Source organism: Gobio gobio (assembly GCF_949357685.1).
Source record: "Gobio gobio genome assembly, chromosome: 7".
NCBI classification, from domain to species: domain Eukaryota; kingdom Metazoa; phylum Chordata; class Actinopteri; order Cypriniformes; family Gobionidae; genus Gobio; species Gobio gobio.
This window is the reverse complement of record NC_137103.1, coordinates 21,268,231-21,291,439: the sequence shown is the minus strand read 5'-3', so window position 1 is coordinate 21,291,439 and position 23,209 is coordinate 21,268,231. Positions and strand designations below refer to the sequence as shown.

Sequence of the window (23,209 nt, the reverse complement as noted above, 5' to 3'; positions counted from 1 at the left end):
TAGTTTGCATTATTTGTTTGCCTTGGTCTATCTTAAGTAGGATTTCACACCTCTACTAAGGCTCTTACTATAAAAATGGCTCAATCACCAAAATACAACAGAAGTAGAAAAGTGAAAATGAACAAATCAGTAGTGGTATTTTTGCGAGTGGCCATCAAATGCTTTCTGTATTGACACACTTAAGTGTGGTTTCTTTAATAATAAGACACCAAAGTCGAAACAAAAGATGGTTCCATTGATCAATGTTTTCAGTAAATGAGATGACATCAAAAAAGCATGTGCACCAATTTCCAGCAATTTCTGCATAGCCGCCTTGACCACAACACACCACAGATGTCTCAAACTTTTCGGCCTCATCTATATCACATTCACCAGTATTCAAATTTCTTTAAAAGTAAATACACTTAGATTCATTGGTCACTTTGTTAGTTTTGTTTAATAATGTTTAGTTTGTTGGTTGAAGGTGCAACATAATCTGCTCACATTTAATAAAGCACACAACTACAGCATTTTCCGTATAGTTATAAAGAGGTCAGTTAACCAATGTTGCTAGATCACCACAGAAGCACTGTTGAGATCTGGGTGACATTGTCGCTAAATTTAGAGATTTTTTAGAATCCTGTGTTCGTTTAACAAACAAGTCGTTGACATCATGTGTGCAGGTTTTCAAAGATAAGATTCAGCATATGAAGTAGCCTATTTACATTGAATCAACTGGAAACAAATGTATACACAAACACACACTGCTTGCAGCTTTTCATTTTCTATTGCAAAACACTTTTGCTGTAATTGATGTGGGATACAGGTGGTTCTGGACAGGTTTGGTAGTATGGGCACTGTAAAAAAAATCCCCGTAAAGTTTACGGTAAGAAATACGGCAGTTACGTTTTAAGTTTTTACGGACATTTATATTTATATTTATATTAGCACCATATAATTTAAAGGTTTATAATGTATTAATTACGGTTAAAAAATGTTTTATTTTACAGTTCAAAACCGTATAATTTAAAGGTTTATATTGTAAACAATTTACAGTAAAAAAAACATATTTCATTAACTAAAATAATGTGAAATTACCAACCTATTGAAATACTAATAAATGGACAACCACCAATCACAGTGGTGATGAGAATCATGTGATGAATCACAAGCAGCTTTTAAGAGGATAATACTAATATATAGAAGGTGCTCAGTGTCATTCACACAAACACTAACATGGTAAAACACATGTAATTAAAAACAATGCAATAAACATTAATTTAACAACATCAGATGTAACATAAAACCCTAATGTAAATAACTGATTAGAAAAAACAAAGAAGAAACATAGTTATTGCAATGAAAATACATCAAATGCGAAGTGTCACGCAGGGAATTCTGGGAATATCAATTTACGGGTTTTCACTGTAAATTACACAATGACGTGTTCTTTTTCACTTCCAAAAACTGTAAATTTAACGGTATTTTACTGTAAAATTAAATGAAATGTAAGGTTAGATCTATTACAGTTATTCACCGTATATAGTACGGAAACCGTTTCGGTTTCACCATAGAATTTTTACAGTAAAATACCATTAAAATCACAATAATTTTTTACAGTGTACGTTTAAGGGTGGCTTAAGTCAACAGAGTAATTATAGATATACAGGGCACTATTTTAACGATCTGAGCGCATGGTCTGTCGCGCATGGCGCAGGTGCACTTGTGTGTCCGAATCTACTTTTGTTATTTTAACGGCGGAAAAAACAGTTGGCTTGCCAGGCGCATGGTCCAAAAGGGTTGTACCTATTCTCTTAATGAGTAATGGGTGTGTTTTGGGCGTGATGTGCAATAAACAAATCAGAGTTTCATCTCCCATCCCCTTTAAAAGTCAGTTGCACTTGCACCATGGCGGATTCGCTATTTACATGGCAGAATTCCCGAGCAGAAAGACTGAACACTTCTCCAGAGAGGAATCCTTTTATTTTTAATATTTAAAAAAGTTTGTGTGCTGTTGCTTGTCCCTGTGTGTGTAATAAGCAGAGTGTACGTGCGTTGTGGACCCGCCTATAGGTGCATATTACTTACGCGCCCTTTAAATAACACAAAAAATACTGCGCTATTGATTTTAGACCAGGTTTTTGTTGGTCAATGGCGCAGTCGATTTCAGTTGCCTCAAAATAGCGACGCGTCAACAATGCCACTGAACACACCTCGTTTTCAGAGCAGCATGCCCATGGGCAAACAGATGGGTGCAAGTGCATTTGATATTTAAACAATGTGGTGCAGGACGTGAAAATTATAACTGCCGCATTGCGCCGAGTGTATGATAGGGCCCGCACTTTCACTCGCAGTGGTAAGCAAAAGCAAAAATTTCAACAGTGAACTGTCAGAAATTTACAACATACACTTTACACATAAGAACAGCAATAGAAAAATTATCACTTAACCATAAACCAAAATAGTGTTCTGATTAATGAATAAGGCTTAGAGAACTAGGGTGGTGTTAACTTCAGGTTTGGCTTACAGAAAATGAATCACTGCTGCACTCTATACATATATTTCTAAGGGAAAAAAGCATCATCATGGGTTTTTAACCTTTTTTCTAATTAGGGGGCCTTTATATGATTGTATGATCTGACATCCTTCTGCCCACCTGTGACCTTTTATTTCCTTGAATTATAAGCTGTTTTATTGGCGTAGATGGGTTCTTCTGCAAAACGCAAAAGCAAAATCAGATTAGGTAGTAGCATTTCAAATGATTTGTATTATTTTATATATATATATATATATATATGTATGTGTGTGTGTGTGTGTGTGTGTGTGTGTGTGTGTGTGTGTATGTGTGTGTGTGTGTGTGTGTGTTCTGTTCCTGTTATGCCCGCTTAGGTCTCTAGTTTGTTTTCCTGGTTGTTGATTAGTTCCCACAGCTGTTCCGTTTTATCCTTGATTACATGTATTTAACCCCTGTGTTTTGTTCAGTTCTTTGTCCGGTATCGTCAATGTTCATGCGGTTGTGTTAAGTTATTCTCCTCCGATCTCCTGACTTTTGGATTTATTAAAGCTTTGTTTCTCCACTCCTTCTATATGCTCTTTATTACACCCATGTGACACCTTCAACGGCAATGCAGTAACTACACCAACATTGGAAGAGAAAAACTTCTTTAGTTTTTAGACGTTTTGATTGAGTTATTGAGTGGGTTTTGATTGAGTTTTCCAACATTTTTACTGAATCTGAGCATCTTCACCTCATGTCACTGGACAGATACTAGTTTAGACACCCAATTTCGTCAAAACCAGTAGCGGCTGGTGATATATATATTTTTTTCGGGGGGGGGGGGGGTCATTGATATTTTTTATCAATGACTCTCTGATTAAAGTCAGTCATCTCAGTAGTGTCATGACAGTTGCATTGTTCAGTTAGATATTTGAGGTCTCTTACCCCCGTTGTTGTCCACAAAACTTCAGTACCGACACTTAGAAATAAATGACAGGGAAAGCAATAAAGGGCATTGCTAACAACACATCCAGCCAGCCACCTACGTTTCTCATAAGTGCGTGAAGCTCCGAGTGTAGCTTCGTCCTCTGTCACTGGCCTGCTGCTGGATTTGTAAATCGCGTTGCTCCGGTTCGGGATCCTTTATAATTTTTTTTTCTTCCAACGAACGCCTTGTGAAAGAATTTGGTTTAACTGCTGCCATCTCTACGAAAGGGATCATCTTAACAAGGTTTTAGCGGAGTCGGAGTGACGTCGCCCGCGCACTTTCGCTTTAGTGGCCAAGAGCGTAAAGTTGAATGACAGGTGACGAGAACCAATCAGATTGGATAAAATAACACGCATCCAATTCTGATTCGCCAGGGACGCAGCGACTTGTGTCCGGAGGAGGATCTTTAAGAAACCAATTAGAGACCAGCTTCAGGTCACATGCTGCCAGTATATTTTTGGACTCAGATAGACGTCCATTTGTCCGGCGTCCCTCGCGCATGAAACCGCATGAAACATATTGAAGAACATATAAAATAGTTAACCCATCAAAGCCAGTTTTTATTAAATGCTGAGGCTCTTACTAACCGCCAGCACATCGTATGAGTAAACTATTTTATTTTTATTTCACTTTTATGTCATTTTTGTATACATGTATATTTCTGGAATTTTGATGGGGGCAGCGCCCCAGCGCCCTCTATGGACCAGCCGCCACTGGTCAAAACCAATTTTTTTTACAAAACGTAAAAGATTTCATTAGAGAAAATTTTTTTTTAGCCTGACTATTAAATGAGTCATATGGACCAAATTTCTGGATAGTACTTTTATGAAGCTGGAGTGGAGTTTTGTCATTTTGGAGTATAACCACACTAGTTCATTCACATATTAAAATGCATTATAATGGAAAAGAGGAAAGAAAGATATATATCGGTGTAACACGAGGTTGAGTAAGTGATGAATTGAAAACTATATAAGAGAGAAATAATAAAATACAATAACAATTACCTGAAGTGCAGCAACACTTTTTTCTGCATTTGAAGATTAAAATAGTGGCTATAATTAAGAGGCTTGCAAGTGCTGAGCACACAGGTATTGCGATCCATGCTGTGCCAGGAACATGGGTTTCTACAGTGAAAGGAAAAGAAAGAAAACTAAATGTTCATGAGCTATAACAATATGTATGATGTATGTAAATATTCAAGTGGATTTTGTATTGTTCTACTCTGTTGCTTAAGGTCATGCTATAAAGAATCATATTTTATTTTATTTTATTTATTGTGTGTGTGTGTGTGTGTGTGTGTGTGTGTGTGTGTGTGTGTGTGTGTGTGTGTGTGTGTGTGTGTGTGTGTGTGTGTGTGTGTGTGTGTGTGTGTGTGTGTGTGTGTGTGTGTGTGTGCGTACGTACGTGTGTAAAAAAAAGGAAGAAAAGAAAATTATTGTCACATTGGGTGATGTGAGGTAAAGGGGTAGAAATATAAAAGATACTTCCTAAATATACTGTAACCTTGTGCTGTTCCTTAATTTGTATGCTGTAAAATCCAACATTGATTCTGAACAGCACTTTTTAGTTAACTTTACTTAATGTCTTAACTTAATTGTAAAAATCTATTAATCTATACTATTCCTTGTTTACTCAGAAAACCCAAAATAGAATAATTGATTGGTTTCATTGCCATTTTGTAAAGCAAAAAAAAAAAAGTGTTCACTTTGTTTGGCCACTTGGAACATTCATTATAACTCTCTTCCTATTGATGCAGCGATGCAACAAGAAATCACAGTTATTTGGTTTCAAAGGAAGAGAAGTAATAAATAGGTTGCTTTTAAAATTTGACCTAGCTTTTGACTGAATAATTAACTATAGTTAATGATTTAGTCAGAAATTAGATCACCTTTTAAAATTAACCTATGTAATATTTCTCTTTATGTCATGATCGTTTACAATTTTAGTGCTAACACTTGCCATAAACACCTATGAAACTTTTAATTATATCTATATTTGTAACAATATCTTGCTTGAGTCACACACAGACTTCAACATTCAGCATGCAAAACACAATGGTAACAACAATGGTAGCTATACAAGTAAAGAGTAAATGTAAAGTAAAAGATCAAGTACTCTCTACAGTTCTTTTTTAGTTACTAGAACTCTTGTGTAAGTGAACTATAACTAAGCATTTGTTAGCACAACATACTATTCCTATTTCACTTTACTTGTTTTTTAAGGCAATCGGTTTGCATGCTTTTTTTAAGATTAGATTTTAATGTATGTATGTATGTATGTATGTATGTATGTATGTATGTATGTATGTATGTATGGATGGATGGATGGATGGATGGATGGATGGATGGATGGATGGATGGATGGATGGATGGATGGATGGATGGATGGATGGATGGATGGATGGATGGATGGCATGCAGGCAGTTGTGGCATGATGTTTAGAGAGTTGGACTTGTAACCTGAAGGTCACAGGTTCGATTCTCAATACTGGCAGGAAACGACTGAGGTGTCCTTGAGCAAGGCACATAACCCCCAATCGCTCCCTAGGCAACGCAGGGAATGGCTGCCCACTGTTCTGGGGGTGTGTGTCCATGGTTTTCTAAGTGTGTGTGTGACTGTGTGTGTGTGTGTTCAATCACTCACTGCTTCTATATTGTGTGTGCACTAACTTGGATGGGTTAACTGCATTAGGACAACTTCCAAGTATGGGTTGCCATACTTGGCCGTCACTTCATTTTAAAATGTTTTACTACTCATTCTTCATGGGGAAGGGACATATTGCTTTGCAGTTGCACAATGGCCACCCGTCATTTAAAAAGTCTTTGTTGAATTTGTAGGTGACTGAGCAAAGTGTGAAGGCTGTTGTTATATGAGGAGTGGAATGTGCCTTTAATGTTCACGTTAAATGAAGGGAAAGAAAAGGTACCTGATGGTTTTAATGTTGAAGTGCAGAGTGTGCTGTTTGGTGGTTCAGTCTTCAAGTCTTCAGCAGAGAAAACAAATAATTATTACCACAAAAAAAAACACATTCCTTACTGAATACATTGATGATATTGTTATTGACTAGCTTCGGTCCAAGATAATTGATCATCCTTATTATCTTGAGAAATGTCCTTGAGTTATTCGTAAGATAAAAAAGAAAGGTACCATTAAATACTTGAAGAAAAATCTGCTCAATGTGCATCCTTTGATCAGCGAAAATGATGGTGCAAGAGTAGTTCCCAGAATCTTCATCTTTAATATTTTCAATGTGAAGTGTACCATTCTCCATTATTTGCATCCCAGTCCTCTTGTGGAATTTTTTTGAATGTCTTGTATTGAGATTGATCCTGGCCAGCAGGATGGTTTGGTTTATTGTGTGGTATTTCCATTCGATCGAATTAATGGAATTAGTGGGCTCCAATGGAAATTCAGGGAGAGGAAATATTACAGTCTGTCCCTTCAGTATGGATGTGTGTATACCTTTTAAAAGAGAGAGAATCAAGTTATTAATTGATTAAAGTAAGCGTGTTAATGGCACATATTGCAGTCAAGCCATCAATTTTAGAACAACAACCCTAAAGATGCTTTATATTTCTTTATTAACACAGTTAACAATAACTAAGATAGATGGTTTGCTTCAGGATAGAATTTAAAAGAGCTTTTGACCTGTACATGTGAAGAGTAAATGAAACAATATGTTGCAGTTCACAAGTTCACACTTACAAATAAACAGATAAATTGTATGTTTATTTGGCATGCTGTCCGAGGGGAGTGCTCAGATGAGACATTAAACCGAGATCCTGACTCTCTATGGTCATTAAAAAATCCCAGGATGTCCTTCGGAAAAAGAGTAGGGGTGTAACCCCGGCATCATGCCCAAATTTGCCCATTGGCCTCTGTCCATCATGGCATCCTAATCATCCCCATATACCGATTGGCTTCATCACTCTGTCTTCTCTCCACCAATAAGGTGGTGCGTGGTGGGCGTTCTGGCGCAATATGGCTGCCGTCACATCATCCAGGTGGATGCTGCACATTGGTGGTGGTTGAGGAGATTCCCCCCTTCCATGTAAAGCGCTATATAAATATAATAAATTATTATTATTATTACAGCTCTAAATTTTGGCCATTTTCACCATGAACCTCCTCTGCTAACGGACCAGTCTTGAAGTGAACGAGACTGACCATGAGTATAATGGATCCTCAGTTGAGGTCAGTGCGAGAGGCAATCAAGTCAATTCCGGTGGTCCCAAGTTCAAATCCAGTAGTTCATGAGATAATCCATCTGTCAATGGTACTTCCTGTAGTTGCCACTGCTATGCAGTGTGTGTGGGCTGCATACACTTTTTCAATGCGTCTCCTTCGTCTACTTGTGATCCGATCGACCAAAACGCATCTTAACCTTTCATACGTAGAAATTTAGGCCACTTTAAAACAAAGGCTATAAGAAGACTATAAGAAAAACCTTCGGAGTGTCACACTCCAACCAATAATTTAAAAAAAATATTCATTTTCATCTTAAAGGTATTTGAAAGGCAGTCATAATCACAATTTTTTTTTTCAATTTTTTTTTAGCTGGACGTTCATATAACCTTATATATATATATATATATATATATATATATATATATATATATATATATATATATATATATATATATTAATACTTGTTTCAGAACATTCCAGAAACATTAAATGTTTCCTGAAACATTAATATTTTTGTACATTTTGCCACACCTATCACCTACCCATATCAGATGTAAATTTTCATCACTTTTGACGTGTGTGTTTCATGAGTTTCATGAGTTTTCAAGCATGTTTAGGCCCTCAAAAATGCGATTCATTTAGGAGAAGAAGAATTATACCAAACAATTCCAATAGGGTCTTCACACCATCGGTGCTCGGGCCCTAATAACGACTTTATTCAACAATTTCTTCACGTCTGTGTCCGTCTCCAACACTGTTGACGTTGTAAATACAGTCCAGTGCTTCCGAGTTACATCAGAGCTACGCCAGAACGCCGGTTTACCATTGACCGATGCTGTTCACGTGAGCACCATGATGCATGCGTGTAATACTAACGGAGGAGCTGCCCAATGTAAACTGCGTAGAAGACTGACACAGGAGTGAAGAAATTGTTGAATAAAGTAATTATTTTTTGTTTGTTTTTTGCTCACAATAAGCATTCTCGTCGCTTCATAAAATTAAAGTTGAACCACTGGAGTCACATGGACTATTTAACGATGTCTTTACCTTTCTGGGCCTCGAAAGTGTTCATTAAATAGCTGTCTATGGAGGGGTCAGAGGGCTCTCGGATTTGATCAAAATATCTTAATTTGTGTTCCGAAGATGAACAAAGGTCTTACGGGTTTGGAATGACATGAGGGTGGGTAATTAATGACAGAATAATTTTTTTTGGCTGAACTAACCCTATAAAATGAAACCTTCAACCACCCAAATACACACTTAAAAATGAAGGATACAAAAGGGAGTCATTGAAGAACCATTTGGGCTCCATCAAAGAACCTTTTGCTGAAATGTTCTCTACTATTTTGTCTTAGTGTGAAGGACATTTTAATATTCTGAAGGACCTTTTTCCACTAAAGAACCTTTTGTGCAATTGAAAGTGGGTGTTCTTCATGGAACCATAGATGCCATTACAGAACTTTTATATTTAAGAGTGTAGAAAAGCAATGTCTCCACATCTCTGTATTCAAATTCACCACTAAAACACTGTTGATCCTAAATAATGTGTGAAATAAATCTTCTTCGACAATATAGAGAATAATTATTGCTGATTTCTTTGAAAAAAAAAAAAAAACATTTATTACCACTTAACAGCACCTTATGTTGTAAAAAAACAAAAAAAAAACTTTGTGGTCTGAATAAAGATTAAGTTTTGTTAAGAAAACCCTATGATGTACATTCAGCAATTGTTTCATAAAACAATTTGACAGGCTGTCATAAAGCAATAGTGTTTAATCGTAACCCAGCTTAATAATAATACATAAGAGTATAACTCTCACCCAAAGTAAGCTGCAAGAGAGTTAAGAAGATGATGCACCGATAACTTTTCATCCCTGCTGAAATCCACCATAAAGAAATGAGTCTGACATCAACGCTAAAGTAGCCAAATACTTGGCGTCTTAAACTGTTCAACAAAAGAGCGATCGACTTTTATGATGGCAGAAAGTGGTGCAGGTAGTTTTATGTATAGTCTTTGACACATTCTTATAGAGGCTTTACCCCCACCCCAACACACACAATCAATGTTTTGTTAGTGTTTTCCTACTGACCCCTGCAGGGTTAAGGATGACAGTGCAGAGAAAGAGTCTCACACTGCTGGTCTGATGGAATCTCATGCTCAAAATATCGAAAAAAGCATTTTATGTTCCTCATTGAGCTTAAGGCATAAACTTATAGGCAGATTGTGAAAGAAAATCAATGATATTTTTAAATATTATAAAGCAACTAATGGTCATTAACACATAGTTTATGAGTATTGTAGCGAACAAAGAAAATGATAGACTCACTTAACAGTTGAACTGCTCTTTTATTAACGTGAGCACCTGTGTGGCCGGCGCTCTTGCATCACACCGACCAGCGAACCCTAACTACACAAACTTTCTCCGCAGAACCCGCCCACACATCACTGCACAGGCTTGTTTTACAGAAAAATAGCCCATGCTTTAAAGCCCCACACAACCAGAACACATAACACATGAAAGAACATACATCCACTTAGAACACACTCTATATAAAACATAAACAGTTTCTAGACTTGCTACAGTATCATCTACTGTGTGGTATTGAAGGAAATGCTTAACTTCCTGTGCCTAACAAGCATCAACTGACAGAAACCAAACACCTATCATATCTTTGAACACAATTAGACACTATGAATTGTTGTGTATATATGTACACACACACATATATATATATATATATATATATATATATATATATATATATATATATATATATATATATATATATATATATATATATATATATATATATATATATATATATATATATATATATATATATATATATATATATATATATATATATATATATATATATATATATATATGTATATCTCAACAATTCATAGATAGTTTTGGGGAACTTGTTTTCCAACAACTATTTACATAAATGAAAGGATATATATATATACACACTGTATTGCTTGTGTTTCCTCGTGTCAGCTATTTGCATAGATATGGCATATGAAAGATTAGTCAAAATAATAAAATAGTCACAGAATATCTGTCGTGGAATAACACATAACACACACATTAGACAGATATGTGAAAGAAGAATGACCACTGATAGAGGTGTAAACGCACACACGTTAAAATAAACATGTGTCTTCGTGTCATGCACTCTGAGTCAAATGAGAACCACAGAACACAGGAAATACAAACGAAAAAAAAGCAGTCTGTTGTTGGACCGCTTTAAACTGAATCACTCTCTCCATCCCTCTCTTGTTTTACTATATCTGTCATTATTCTGTCTGATTGGCAGGTGGAAAACTCTGGTTTCAGACCACACTGGCAGTTTCAGCAGTCTGCAATTTGTGGTTTTAGCTTCAGTATTTGTACTGCGGCAAACAAACCCTATTGAGCTCGTTGGAACTATGGGAAATTTAAGTTGCACGCAAAGGTAGGACATCTATAGAGCTTGATCATTTACTGAAATTATGCACTAGCATTCTATTTAAGTTTTATTATTATTATTAGTAGTAGTAGTAGTGGGACTAAGTAATCTAAAATAAATATATTGCTTATTATGTTGTAAAGTGCTACTTTTTCTAAATGTTTCGGAAATGGAAAATTGCATTGTGCATGAGACTTTATATAATTTACATATTTTTATCCTCAGGAAGAAGAAACCTGAAAGCTCTGGTAAGAGAATTTATTGATTAATATACTCTGACATAGCATGTTCCAGCTAATGCATTAAAGGGGAAGTGACTTTTTATTTGAGTAGGCAAGCCTTTGGCAGAGATGCAAGCATCCATTCAGTTTTAAGTCAAAGTTCACATGGTTCACACTAAACGCTGCACTTCTGTATAGCTGACAGTCAGTTTTGTGAGGATGTACATTCTATGATAATAATAATAGAGTACAATGAATGGCTGCATTGTGAAGTGACTGTTTATTGACATATACTTTGTATGTTTTGTCCAGAAGATAATGAACATCAGAGAGCAGGCACACAGGTAAGAATGCCAATAAGTCATAATGTTGGTAACACTTTATTTTAAGGTGACATAGTTACACGTTACTACATGTACTTACTATAGTAATAACAGCAAATTATGCATAATTACAAGTAACTAACCCTAAACCAAACCCTAACCGTAACCGTAAATACATGGTCTATTACCATCAATATATTGAGTAATCAATTAATATTACTCAGTACTTATTAAAGTGTAACCATAATGTTTTATGGGAATTAATTAGACTGCATTTTTTTGTCTTTGCTACTATAAGCAGGTTAAACTAAAATACAATAAACTGTACACTTAAAATGGCATTTTCATTTCATATACATATATAAAGTATGTAGCCCTTCCTTTTCTGTAGAACTGATGTTACATGTTGAAATTCGCACATCTGATAACATCATGTTAAAACAGGAGGCCGTTAGTTTATATCTATGTCAGTTTCATCACAGGTATTTTTGGTTCCTTCTTAAAATACATTTGATGTGTTGGCTTGTTTTGCATTTTGAGGCTTCATGAAGTCTGCTCTGAATGAGTCTTTTAAAGTAATATTCAAATGATAAACATTAAGTCACAGTGGTTTTTCCTGTTTCTCCAAATGATGCTACAAATGTGACAGAAATAGAATCCAGGTGGGAAAGTATGCCAAAAAGCGAATAACTTTTTAAATTTATAAAATGTATGATGCTGGTTAAACAAACAGAAACCTTGAATGCAATGTCAAATCCGTAAATGTACATATTTTACAATATTGAAAAAAGCATAAAGGATGTATGGATCACCCCAATAGAAATCTCAAATGTCAAATTAAATGAACTAATACAGTAATTTTGAAAAAATGCACACTGTACAATTACTTAGTTAGTATATTGGCTCATTAAAGAAGACTGCTGACCTCAAGCCTTCAGGGAAGACATAGACATACAGGGTGTTATGTTCCCTTATACTGCTTTTGCTATGTAATTGTACGAGTTGATTCATTCATTTTGTGCTATAAATTTACATTTTGTAAAATTGGATTAGAATTTTTTTTTTAATGACCACACTTAACTTTAAGTTCCAAATGCTATTTTCTCTTTCAAAGGCATTTTTCCAATTCAAGCATTAAAGTGCATTTAGAACTGAAGCCAAATGTGTCTAACTGCCAAGTCATTTACAGTAACTGACAACATTTTTGGATGAAGGCACTTCACAAAAGAAAGGTGGTGTAACGCTGAGGTTCTAGGAAGATTAAGACAAGGATGAAGATGAAGATAACATGGGGTTTATTAATAAGATTTAAATAATAAGCCAACGTGCGAGACAGTGTGCATAGGACACAAACAATACCGGACCATGAACTGAAAACAAGCAGGAACTAATGTTGCGTTCCAGGCAGGTTTTTGAGCTGTAAGTTACAACTTCAAACCACGACTCACGACTTTGTAGCATTCCAGGCAAAGTCACGCCAAACTACCTGAGCACAAGGAATTGTGGTAGCCAGATGTAAACAAAGCATGGCGGACAGTACGGGGCTTATGCTCATTTACAATCATTTCTATCGCCAAAGGTGCTTACTCCTTGCTTATTTGAGGGAAACGGAGGAGAAAAAATGGCGCATACGGCAAGATAAGCTGTTATACCTTTTATTTTACGTTATTTGTATATTTGTTTCATAAGCACCGCATCCATAGGGGGCTGCCATTGTTGTTTTGCGTGCTATGTGATGTCAGAGCTCGTAACTGGGAGTACATCGATCTAGTATGAGTTCACGGGTGGGAAGTCACAGGTTTGACTGCTGTCCCAGTGCACTTTCACGGGTAGAAGGTTGGAAAAACACGGGTTACGGGTTGCCTGGAACGCGGCATTAAATACACAGATGATTAACTAAAATGACGAACAGCTGTGATAAATGAGGTTAGTGTCCATGGTGACAGATTGTGACGGGAAATAGAACAAAGGAACACTTGACTGATGAAAACAAACTGAATGTCCATGAAAACTAAAACAAACTGAACAGTGACAGGTGGTTTCTGACCAGCTTCCAATGCACAATAAAATACATTTATAAATCTAAGAACATGCAAAATATGCAAGATACAAAATTGTACTTATATTTTACTTAATTCAAAGTTCTATCAGGATCACTATCATCAAAGATGATTTACAATTAGCATACAGTTTGGATTGGCGGCATACATGGTTCTGTTCTGGGCAAGAACTCCCTGCCAGTGATATCAGTGATAGTCCCCCTTAGGCTAAACAGAACAGAACCAACATAACTATATTGCAGATATCATTAATGTTCGATAATTTAATGTAACAACATAATTCAAGAAAAATTTGTCTTATTCGAAATTGAATATCAGATGGCCAAGTCCTGACTGAACGAGAGGAGGAGCATGGGGATGGAGGCCAATACCTGAAAAGCTTAATTGCAAGCATGTTGCCAACATTAACTGGAAAGCCTTAAGCAACAAGCATGTTGCCCTCACCCAGATGACTTAAACGAGTTTATTGCCAATACCCGTACAAGTGTTTCAGCCGATTGAGCATGTTAAATCAGCATCGGAGCTGTCGGTGAGAGAGAGATCGCTCTGATTGACTGTTCAGCTTAACAAACCAGGAAAACCAAGAAAAAAGCAAGTGATTAAGCAAGTAAACATTGAAGTCAAGAGGGCACAAACAGAAGGGTTCCTCTGAGTATTCCAATGCATTATTTCCATAAATGTCATGCCTTTTGGAAGGAAGATAAAGGGCTAGATTTACTAACAGCTTGCGCCAGCGCAAACCCTCTTTTGGCATTAAAAAAATACTGTCAGGATTTACAAATGACACGCAGTGTAAAATTAGTTATTTTGCAGCTGACCTTATTGCATATGCATTTGTAGGAGTTGCCCTTTCAGATGCAAACTTTATGGGAGGAGAGTATTTAAATGAATCACGCAATGTGATTTACTGAGATAAATTACTCGTCATGGTGTTTGCACCATTATTTACCACCCCAAAATAGCACATCTTAACTGGTAGATTGCGTTGGTCATTATGGAAATGATCTGGCTGCATCTGTGTTCTTTAATCAGTAGATCATGCACAGAACTTTTAAACAGCGTTTTTTGGGGGGGGAATTGTGCTCTCACGCTAATTTTCCCTGTTTAGTAAATCTGGCCCAAAGTGATCAACATCAATCAAGCGTTGCTTGCTTATAGTTTGTATAACTGCAGTCCAAGGTCCAGTTTTCTTTTGAGTGATGAATACTACTACCACCTGCTGGTGTGGACAGTTGTTATCTTTCATGAAGGTGCAGATGTGCATGCTTATTGGCTGTAGTCTTGCACTGTGTTTGAGCGCAACTTGACACAGATGCAGGCAATGTAAACATAAACCGTTTGCTGACACTAGTCCTTGATTCTAGGCTTGGTGTGTCTGAGCTGTTAAGCCCCAAACATGTTAACAATAACCATCAGAAGTCTTAGGCAACAAGCATATTGCTGGTAATTGAAAAACCTTGAGGTCATCAGAAATTCCGATTTGACCCTGTCTTTAGCACAAATAGATAGTCTTGTGGAAAACGTTTCATCAACATACATGTTGTCTTTCAATAATCTTTACTCAAAATGTGAAGATGACTTCCCTTCTGGAATGGTGTTCCTGCTCTGATGCGTCAGTTGACTACTTTGGCAAAACATCCTTATTTGCTCCCCTGCAAAAGACAAACTGCCGTGAGCTAGAGCTGAGAGATGGAACGTTATTTGGGATTGATGCAGGAACGCTTGGCGACCAACGTCATTCTCCGAGTGACGAAGGTCATGGTGCGGGTTCTCGGTCATGCAATGTCCACCATGATGGACGAGGAGCGCCATCTCTTGCTCAACTTTGCTAAAACGAGGGAAGCCGATAAAGAAGCCCCCATTCCGCAGGGTGGCCTTTTCGGGTGACATTATTGAGGACACTATTGAGGACTTTGCAAAGCAGTTATCTGCAGTAAGGCAGCAGATGAAGGCCATTAAACATATCTTAAAGACATCTTCATTCCTCTGAATTCAGGACGCCAAGGCCCCACACCCCGTCTGCTCGTTGCTGAGGACGTGGCCAAAGAAAAATAATTATTTCTTAGCACATAGCTGTGAACACAATCATTAAATTGATGTTGATTTACAAAAGCAAGGGACTAGAATCAACTTGCATGAATGTACTCAAAGTTTTATTTAACCAAATCACAAACGCTTAACAAATCTAAACAAACACATACACACAATCACGCATACATGGGTAAAATGGAAAGTGAAAGTGAATGGAAACAGGAAATTAAGCTATGAAAAGAGTCATTTAAACATCTGAACAGAACCATCAGTTCATTAAGAGGGGTCTACCGCTTATAATAAACCTCTGTTTATTTAGTTAATTGTATGATACTTGCAGTGCCTTAACTGTTGAAAATAATCTGCATGCAGTCTCAGGATAAAGTCTTGAGTCGATGGTGTTGAAGTGCAATCAATTTCTTCCGTGATCTTGATTAATCGAATAGTACTATGTAGCGACTGAGACAGATCAGACACAATTATAACAAATAATCTTTAGAACTCACTCTGAAGGTCTATGGACCCATCCCCCCAAAAAGGCCCACAAGAGCGCAGGGAAGGTCTCTGTTACCAGAGCTACCATCAGATAAGACTCAGTTTACGATCAAAAGGAATTTGCAGAGAGCTGAGACTCTCACAGTCTTTCTGAAAAGGACAAATAAAACTATCTTAAACCCAAATAACCGCTTGAGAAATATATATAAACATATATCCATCTCATGGTTTATCTTTTATAGGATTTGGTCAATGTATTAACTGTGTCTCTGTTTCATAATTGCATACTATGGTTAATGAAAATCATGTGTATGGCATGTTTGGTGTCTACGAAGTTGTAATCTAAAGATCTGAATGATTGTGTATACCTGTGCAACATATTAGTATTACAAGAATCTTTAATAGTTCCTTCATCAGCAACTAATCTGCAAACTATCTGCTTGAGACAAAGGATCATAAAACTTTCCTTCCGAAAGCCGAATACGATTGGCTCTGACTGAAGGGGTGGTGACCTCTTGCAGACCTTTTAAATACCCCTTTTCCACCAAAGCAGAGCCAGAGCTAGATCGGAGCCAGAGCCTAGTTTCAAATCGGTTCTTTGTGTTTCCACACCCAAAGCTCCAGCTCAGAGCCAGGAAAAGTGGTTCTTAAGTAGCACCAAAACATTGCTGGGCTAGAACAGGGCTAGAAGTAAGAACCGATTACGTCAGGCGCTGGGGGCGGGGTCAACAAGACGAACACAAACTTAAGATCCGCCATGTTTGAAATAGCAGCTAATCGAGCTAACAGCTGCTGTTCGTTTGTAATCTCCGTCTATACAAATTACGGCGAACTACAAGAATGCGTTGGATTCGCTGTGTTTGCGTTGTGTTTTGATGCCGATGTAGGATTGTAAAGCCATGTGAATGAATAGTAACGCAACGTTTGCATTGTTGATGGAAGGCTTGTTCGCAGCGGTGCTATGCAGAGACCGATCGCCGTATGATAACGAGTCCAGCGAGAGCATACGACTCCTTATGCTTTTGATTCACTCATGCGTTTTTTTATATCATACGTGGATCGGTCTGCGCAGTGACGATGCATCTCGCACAAGCCTGGTGTGTGTGTGTGTTTCCCGCTGCCCAGGGTTGCCAGCAGGTTTTCACAACAAACCCGCCCAATTGCTACTCAAAACAAGCCCAATCGCGTTCCAGCGGGGGGATTCCCCAGTAAAAATCACATTTGGGGGTAAAATATGTGTTTTTTGGCATGGTTACCTACTAAAATTCGCAATATGGGGCTAAATATCACACAATTGGGGTCGCTTCATCCCGCGGACATAAAAAAAAAAAGCCCGCAGCAAAACCACAGACTTGGCAACATTGCCGCTGCCTCGCTAGCGTTGCTGAGAAAGATGAGACGTAAACAGTGACGTAAGACATGGCTCTGTTGTGGCTCTCAGCCCGTGGAAAAGCAAACCGGTTCTTAGAAGGCTCCTCAGTCGAACCAACTATGAACTGGGACTAGCTCTGGCTCTGAATTAGCTCTAGCACTGCCTTGGTGGAAAAGGGGTACCACCAAGGGGTATCAGAGACACAGATCTGCCCCCACCCCTCACCCCTCACCCCCCACCCTCCTCTCTCTTCTCCCTCGTGCCTACAACGGAGACACTGTGCCTGTGGGCTTCCGCCCATCAGGCCATCAAGCATGGTGGGCCTACACACACAGAGCCAAATGATTGTGTGGGACAGGAAACCCGATGCCACCACACAGCCATGGGCCTAAACTCCTCACGCCATGTGCAACCTCCTCAACCTCAATGGAGTCGAAACAACCATGCAAGCTCATCATTTCTTCTTCAATTGATGCAGAAGAACTCGATCGCCACTTCAATGCCATTGAACGGAACCATCGAAACATTCTCCTGCAATTTCACCTCAGAAAGTCTTCTACAGCTCAGGCTAAATGCAAGTAAAGTACAAAACACAAATCGCTGTGTAGTTAGTAAAACTGCAAACCCCTTTGTTCAGACAAAGGAGTTTATCAATGGTGGTTCTTCCCAGGTTTTAGACTCTTTGCATAACTTCATCCATCTGTTCTGACCCGGTTCTTCCAACCACTTTAACTCTTACCATGTATATGTTTTGTGTATGTTTTATGTCAGTTTAGCCTTGTACGTGATTTAGTTATTAAAGTTTGTGCACAATATGTTGGTTCTGACTTCTTGCCAAACAAATTGTAACTTAAATGATCAATCTTGTTATGCGCTCTAAGCGCTTATGTGAAAACAAAGGAATAATATTTTTTTTAGCTACGGGCAGCGCCAGTTGATTGCCGAGTGCAACCATAATACGTCCTCGACCTAGAACGCAAACAAAATGGTGCCGCCCATTGTCCAAATATATAACGGATTTTTTAAATAACGTAGATAGTTCATGGGTTTTCTACTACATATTTCAGTAAGAGACATCATTTATGTTAAGTCTGATCCCTTTAACTGATTCAGATATTCATAATTAATCATAATGAATAATCATAATGAGTTATGAATAATTATTACCTCTGAGCTAATTCGCTACAACTAATATATTCATTCAAGGATTAATGTATGGCCAAACGCTATAAAAGAATGTATGATCTCACGGGAAAATTGGATAAAAAACCAATTTGACTCTACATGCCTCAAGTGATTATACAACTGAGTAGGAAAAGGGTGCATTATCTAATAATTCTATCATAAAGTATGCATAAAACAATACAGTACAAAAGACACTATATAAGCGAGTAATAATCATACATACTATGGGCCCTATCATACACCTGGCGCAATGCGACGGCAGGCTCGTAGTTTTTTTTTGCTATTTTCAGCCCGACGCAGTTATGATTTTCACATCCAGTGCCACGTTGTTTATATATCAAATGCACTCATGCCCATTTGTTCGCCCATGGGCGTGCTGGTCTGAAAACGAGGTGTGTTCAGGCGCATAGTTGGCGTGTTGCTATTTTGAGGCAACTGAAAACGACTGCGCCATTGACCAACAAAAACCTGGTCTAAAGTCAAATTATGAGACTAGGTACAACCCTTTTGGACCATTTTTTCCGTCATTAAACTAGCAAAAGTGGATTCGGACCTAAGTGCACCTGCGCCATGCGCTTCAGACCATGCGCTCAGATCTTTAAAATAGTGCCCAATGTCTTGGGGGTATGCATGCATGAACAGTTTACCTATAAATGAATTACCAAAAGTCTGTTTTACGGACTTTATATGTCTTTCCTATGGCCTTTGCTTTTCCATGTGGCCTATTTTGAGCAATAAAAAGTCTTATCAGATGATAGTCCTGGTAACTGAGCGCTGTATATGTTCTTGAGGTGTTAAGCCCCGTTTCCACCAAAATTACCTGGACATTTTTTTATTTTTCCCCCCAGATCTGCTGCTGTCTGCGTTTCCATCGCAGTCTAAAGTACCGTGAAGATTAGTCCAATGACGTAGGACTGTGCGCGACTTTCCAGAGCCCATTAGATTTCATCCTCCGTAAATAAACTTAATAAAGCCTGAACCTTGTCGCCAAGTCCATTGGTCATATTATTAAACTCCATTGTTGATTTGAATAGCAAACGACTCTTACATGCATGCACTGCAACAGACTTTTAGGTTGAAATAAAATGCTGCGTGAACTCAACCAATCAGCATGTTCAGTCCCACCCCTGAAAGTTCCTGAACTTTGAAATAGTAATACCTCAAAAGCAGGGCCGTTTTGAGGAAGAAATCTTTACCTGGAACTTTATTTAGACCCCGGTTCCTGCGGTCGAAACACACTGAGTACCGTCCCAAGTTTCCTAGTTCCTGGGGAAAGTCCCCACGGTGGCTTTAGTTGCTCTTTTGGGGAATGGTTCACAGAACTCACAGATCTCACAGAGAAGGATCTTGGAAATTTGGGGAAAGTTACTTACAAACTTACAAAAAAAACGTACATAAATTAAGAAGATGAGCTAATGTCTGTTGTAAACAACAGGAGTATAAAAGACTGATGAGTTGATTGCCTTTTTGGATAGTGATACGTCAGCGGTAGGCTATATGAAGAACGGCAATTAACTTACCTGTATAAACTGTGTAAAACATGCAGTTACTATAGTGATTCTGGGCATCTATAAACACAGATAACTGCTCCTGCATCTCTCTGTGTGCCTTCAAACTGCACTTGATATGACTGACGGGGCGGAGTCACGTGAAAACCGAAATAACCGACATGGGAAAAATACGTCGGTTAGAGGTTCTGAATGTCGGTTTCGGTTATTTTTCGATTAATCGTACAGCCCTAAGCTGACCACACCATATTGATAGAAAGCGTGATTATTGTATTTTTACATATTTAATTATGAAGTTTTATTTGCCTTTACATATATATTTTTTTATTATAAAAAGAAAAGTAACCAATTAAAAGACATTTGATTAGGCCTACAAAAACTGCCTACCGAGTGTGTGTTTTAAGTCTTTGAGCATGAAATCACAATGTGGGGCATTGGGTAGGTAACAATGTTGTGAGTGCACTTGTTACCCAGCATGCAGGGGCTTGCAGACATTTGCACTGCCAAGACTTCGTAACAAGGTTCAGCTGTTGTGGCTTTACCCCCCGGGGGACCCCTAGACAGTGTCAGACATTGACACCACGTTGAAGTGACTGATTACTATTGTAACCTCAGTTCCTCGATGGAAGGAACGAGATGAGGTGTCCCTCCTACCATAACACTGAACTGCCTGGGACACTGTTTTGGCTCCTCAAACCTAATTGAATGAATGCACGCCGGCTCCTATTATACCCATATGTCCTGGGGAATGGCACATGCAAATTCCACTCACCAATTTTCATAGTCTTTTTCTCAAAGTATCAGAGTTGATTGGGGGTCCCAAGTATGTCCCCTTGTGTCAGTCATCGACACCACGTCTCGTTCCCTCTATCAGGGAATGGCGCATTAGTTAACATGCAATGAAAAATAATTCTAAAGCATTTATTAATCTTAGTTAATGGTCATTTTTTAACAACAAGCGACACCACACTGATTTATTCTGCTTTAGGCCACACAATAGGATAAAAAAATACATAAACAACTCTTTCTTAGTCTGAATAGTTTGATTCTAGTTTCTCTGACTAGAGAATTGTTATACATAGAGTAAACATTAGTGCTGTGGCCTTTATCACACACTAATGCAATGGATACTGAAAGTTTTCAAATGCCAGTTAAAAGACTTCCTCAGAATAATTCACAGGCTTTTGTTTTCTTTCTGACCTACAGACAGAAGATGTCCTTTATGCCTCTATTGACCACACTACCATCAATCCAGAAAGGCCTTTTCGAGAAAAGGAGGACAACGATTGTGATTATGCCGTTGTAATGCTCCCTCAAAAGACAACAGACATGGGCAAACACAAAATCAGCGAGGACTGTTCAGATGATTATGTGCTCATGGGTTGAGCATTGAAATACTTATGTGGCTGAAATCAGCACAATCAGCCAGAATGGACGCCTGAGATAAGCAAAGACAACTTTAAACGCTTATTGACTTTGTATGGGTTGCAATATTAAGGTTGTTTTTTGTTGTTGTAGTTTTTTATAGTTTAATTAATTTATGAAGGTTTTCATTTTAGGTCTGTTTTTTTAAGTATAACACATTCAAGATTTTTTATATTAAATATATGCATTATAAGTAATAGCTGCCTTGATTTATGTGAACAGTTAATTAAACTGCATATTATGTATATCTTCCTGTAAGTGTATGTGTTATATAAATTAGTTATTTGAATAATGAAACTCAAGAGAGAGAATCAAATATGGTATAATGGTATAATGAATGAATTATTCATTTAGATACAATGTAAAAATAAACTGTTGTTCAACTTAGAAAAGTGTGTAACATTTTAAGTTTATTCAACTCGAAATGTGAAGCTGTATTCGACAACTTGGATATTTGAGTTATCTCAACAAGTTTTGAACTTGAACTTAACAAATTGTTTTTTTGACAAAATTTTAAGTTGTGAGAGTTAATACCTATACTGATGACCGAATATTTACTTTTTGCATGTGTATTACACCCCTATTAATGTATATAGCTTTTTATAGGGATTTCAATAAAATTATACTAGCAATAAACAACCACTAGAGGGAGCAATATGCTTTTCATGTTGTATGCTATGTAGAGCGTGATAGTAGAAGTAGATCGTGAGACAAAGGTACAAAGCTTTAAGATCTAAATTTGGATCGAATGAAAATTAACACTGTCATAGTTGGGGAATCCCACAACAAAATCAAAAAAAGCTAAAAAGAGGTTGATCGGCATCCCACCAGTTTCAGTTTCTGCAGGAGGATCTATGTGACATCTGAGGGCGTGTGTACCTGATCTTTTGTTTCCAGTTACAAGCATTCAGATAGGTATTACAATTACCCCTAAAGTTACCACATCGTTCCACTAAACACTGAATCACACTGAATCAAGGGGACGTTGTGAGATTTTTTCCTTAAGGAACAAATGACAAAGACTCAAGGGTCTGACTCGCCATCACCTGACCACAAATCTCACAATGTTGCAATCATTTGTAACACTGATGGGGATATTTTAAAAGGTGACAAGCCACATACTTATATTAAACAGTGATCATTTGTGGCCCGCTAGAAAGGCCTATTTTTTACAGATACAACCAACATCAGAGGTAAAAAAAACTGACGTAGATGTTCCGTGAAGAACCTTTTACATCCATGGAACCTTTCTATTCCATAAACTCTAAAAATAAAGGTTCCAAAAGGGATAGAAGAACCAGTTTTGATTCCCTGAAGAAACTTTCAGAAACAGTTCTTAAGCGAACCGTGTTTTTCTTAGCGTGAAGAACGTTTTATCCATCTAAAAATGTTGGATGTTTTTCTACAATAAAGAAACTTTATAACCTTCCATGGATGTTAAAGCTTCTTTAAGGAACCACCATTGCCAAGAAAGAACCTTTA

At 37.6% G+C, this 23,209-nt stretch overlaps 1 protein-coding gene and 1 long non-coding RNA gene across 3 annotated transcripts; one reads left to right on the top strand and one right to left on the bottom strand.

Moving 5' to 3' along the window:
• Nucleotides 1-225: 225 nt before the first annotated feature.
• On the bottom strand, nucleotides 226-10,055 carry LOC307129037. Its single transcript, XR_013816844.1, has 5 exons — nucleotides 9,979-10,055; nucleotides 6,611-6,925; nucleotides 6,390-6,446; nucleotides 4,469-4,588; nucleotides 226-2,692 (listed from the first exon to the last, which is right to left on the bottom strand). It is a non-coding gene; the product is annotated as an uncharacterized lncRNA (long non-coding RNA).
• Nucleotides 10,056-10,743: 688 nt separating this feature from the next.
• Nucleotides 10,744-22,374, top strand: LOC307129411 (uncharacterized protein). 2 transcript variants are annotated; one of them, XM_079821807.1, is made up of 4 exons: nucleotides 10,744-11,113; nucleotides 11,333-11,355; nucleotides 11,641-11,672; nucleotides 21,509-22,374. In XM_079821807.1, the coding sequence occupies exons 1-4, from the start codon at nucleotides 10,845-10,847 to the stop codon at nucleotides 21,686-21,688; spliced, it is 504 nt and encodes a 167-aa protein (XP_079677933.1). In that variant the 5' UTR covers nucleotides 10,744-10,844; the 3' UTR covers nucleotides 21,689-22,374. The 2 variants fall into 2 exon arrangements, with proteins under 2 accessions (XP_079677933.1, XP_079677934.1); XM_079821808.1 differs by having other exon boundaries at nucleotides 10,898-11,113; nucleotides 11,644-11,672.
• The last annotated feature ends 835 nt before the right edge of the window (nucleotides 22,375-23,209 follow it).

What these genes read in the sequence shown, in the direction of transcription:
- LOC307129411 (XM_079821807.1), top strand. Translation starts at nt 10,845, where the DNA reads ATGAGAACCACAGAACACAGGAAATACAAACGAAAAAAAAGCAGTCTG. An exon ending in AATTTAAGTTGCACGCAAAG is followed by an intron (nt 11,114 to 11,332) that starts GTAGGACATCTA and finishes TTTTATCCTCAG; the next exon opens with GAAGAAGAAACCTGAAAGCT. An exon ending in GAAGAAACCTGAAAGCTCTG is followed by an intron (nt 11,356 to 11,640) that starts GTAAGAGAATTT and finishes TGTTTTGTCCAG; the next exon opens with AAGATAATGAACATCAGAGA.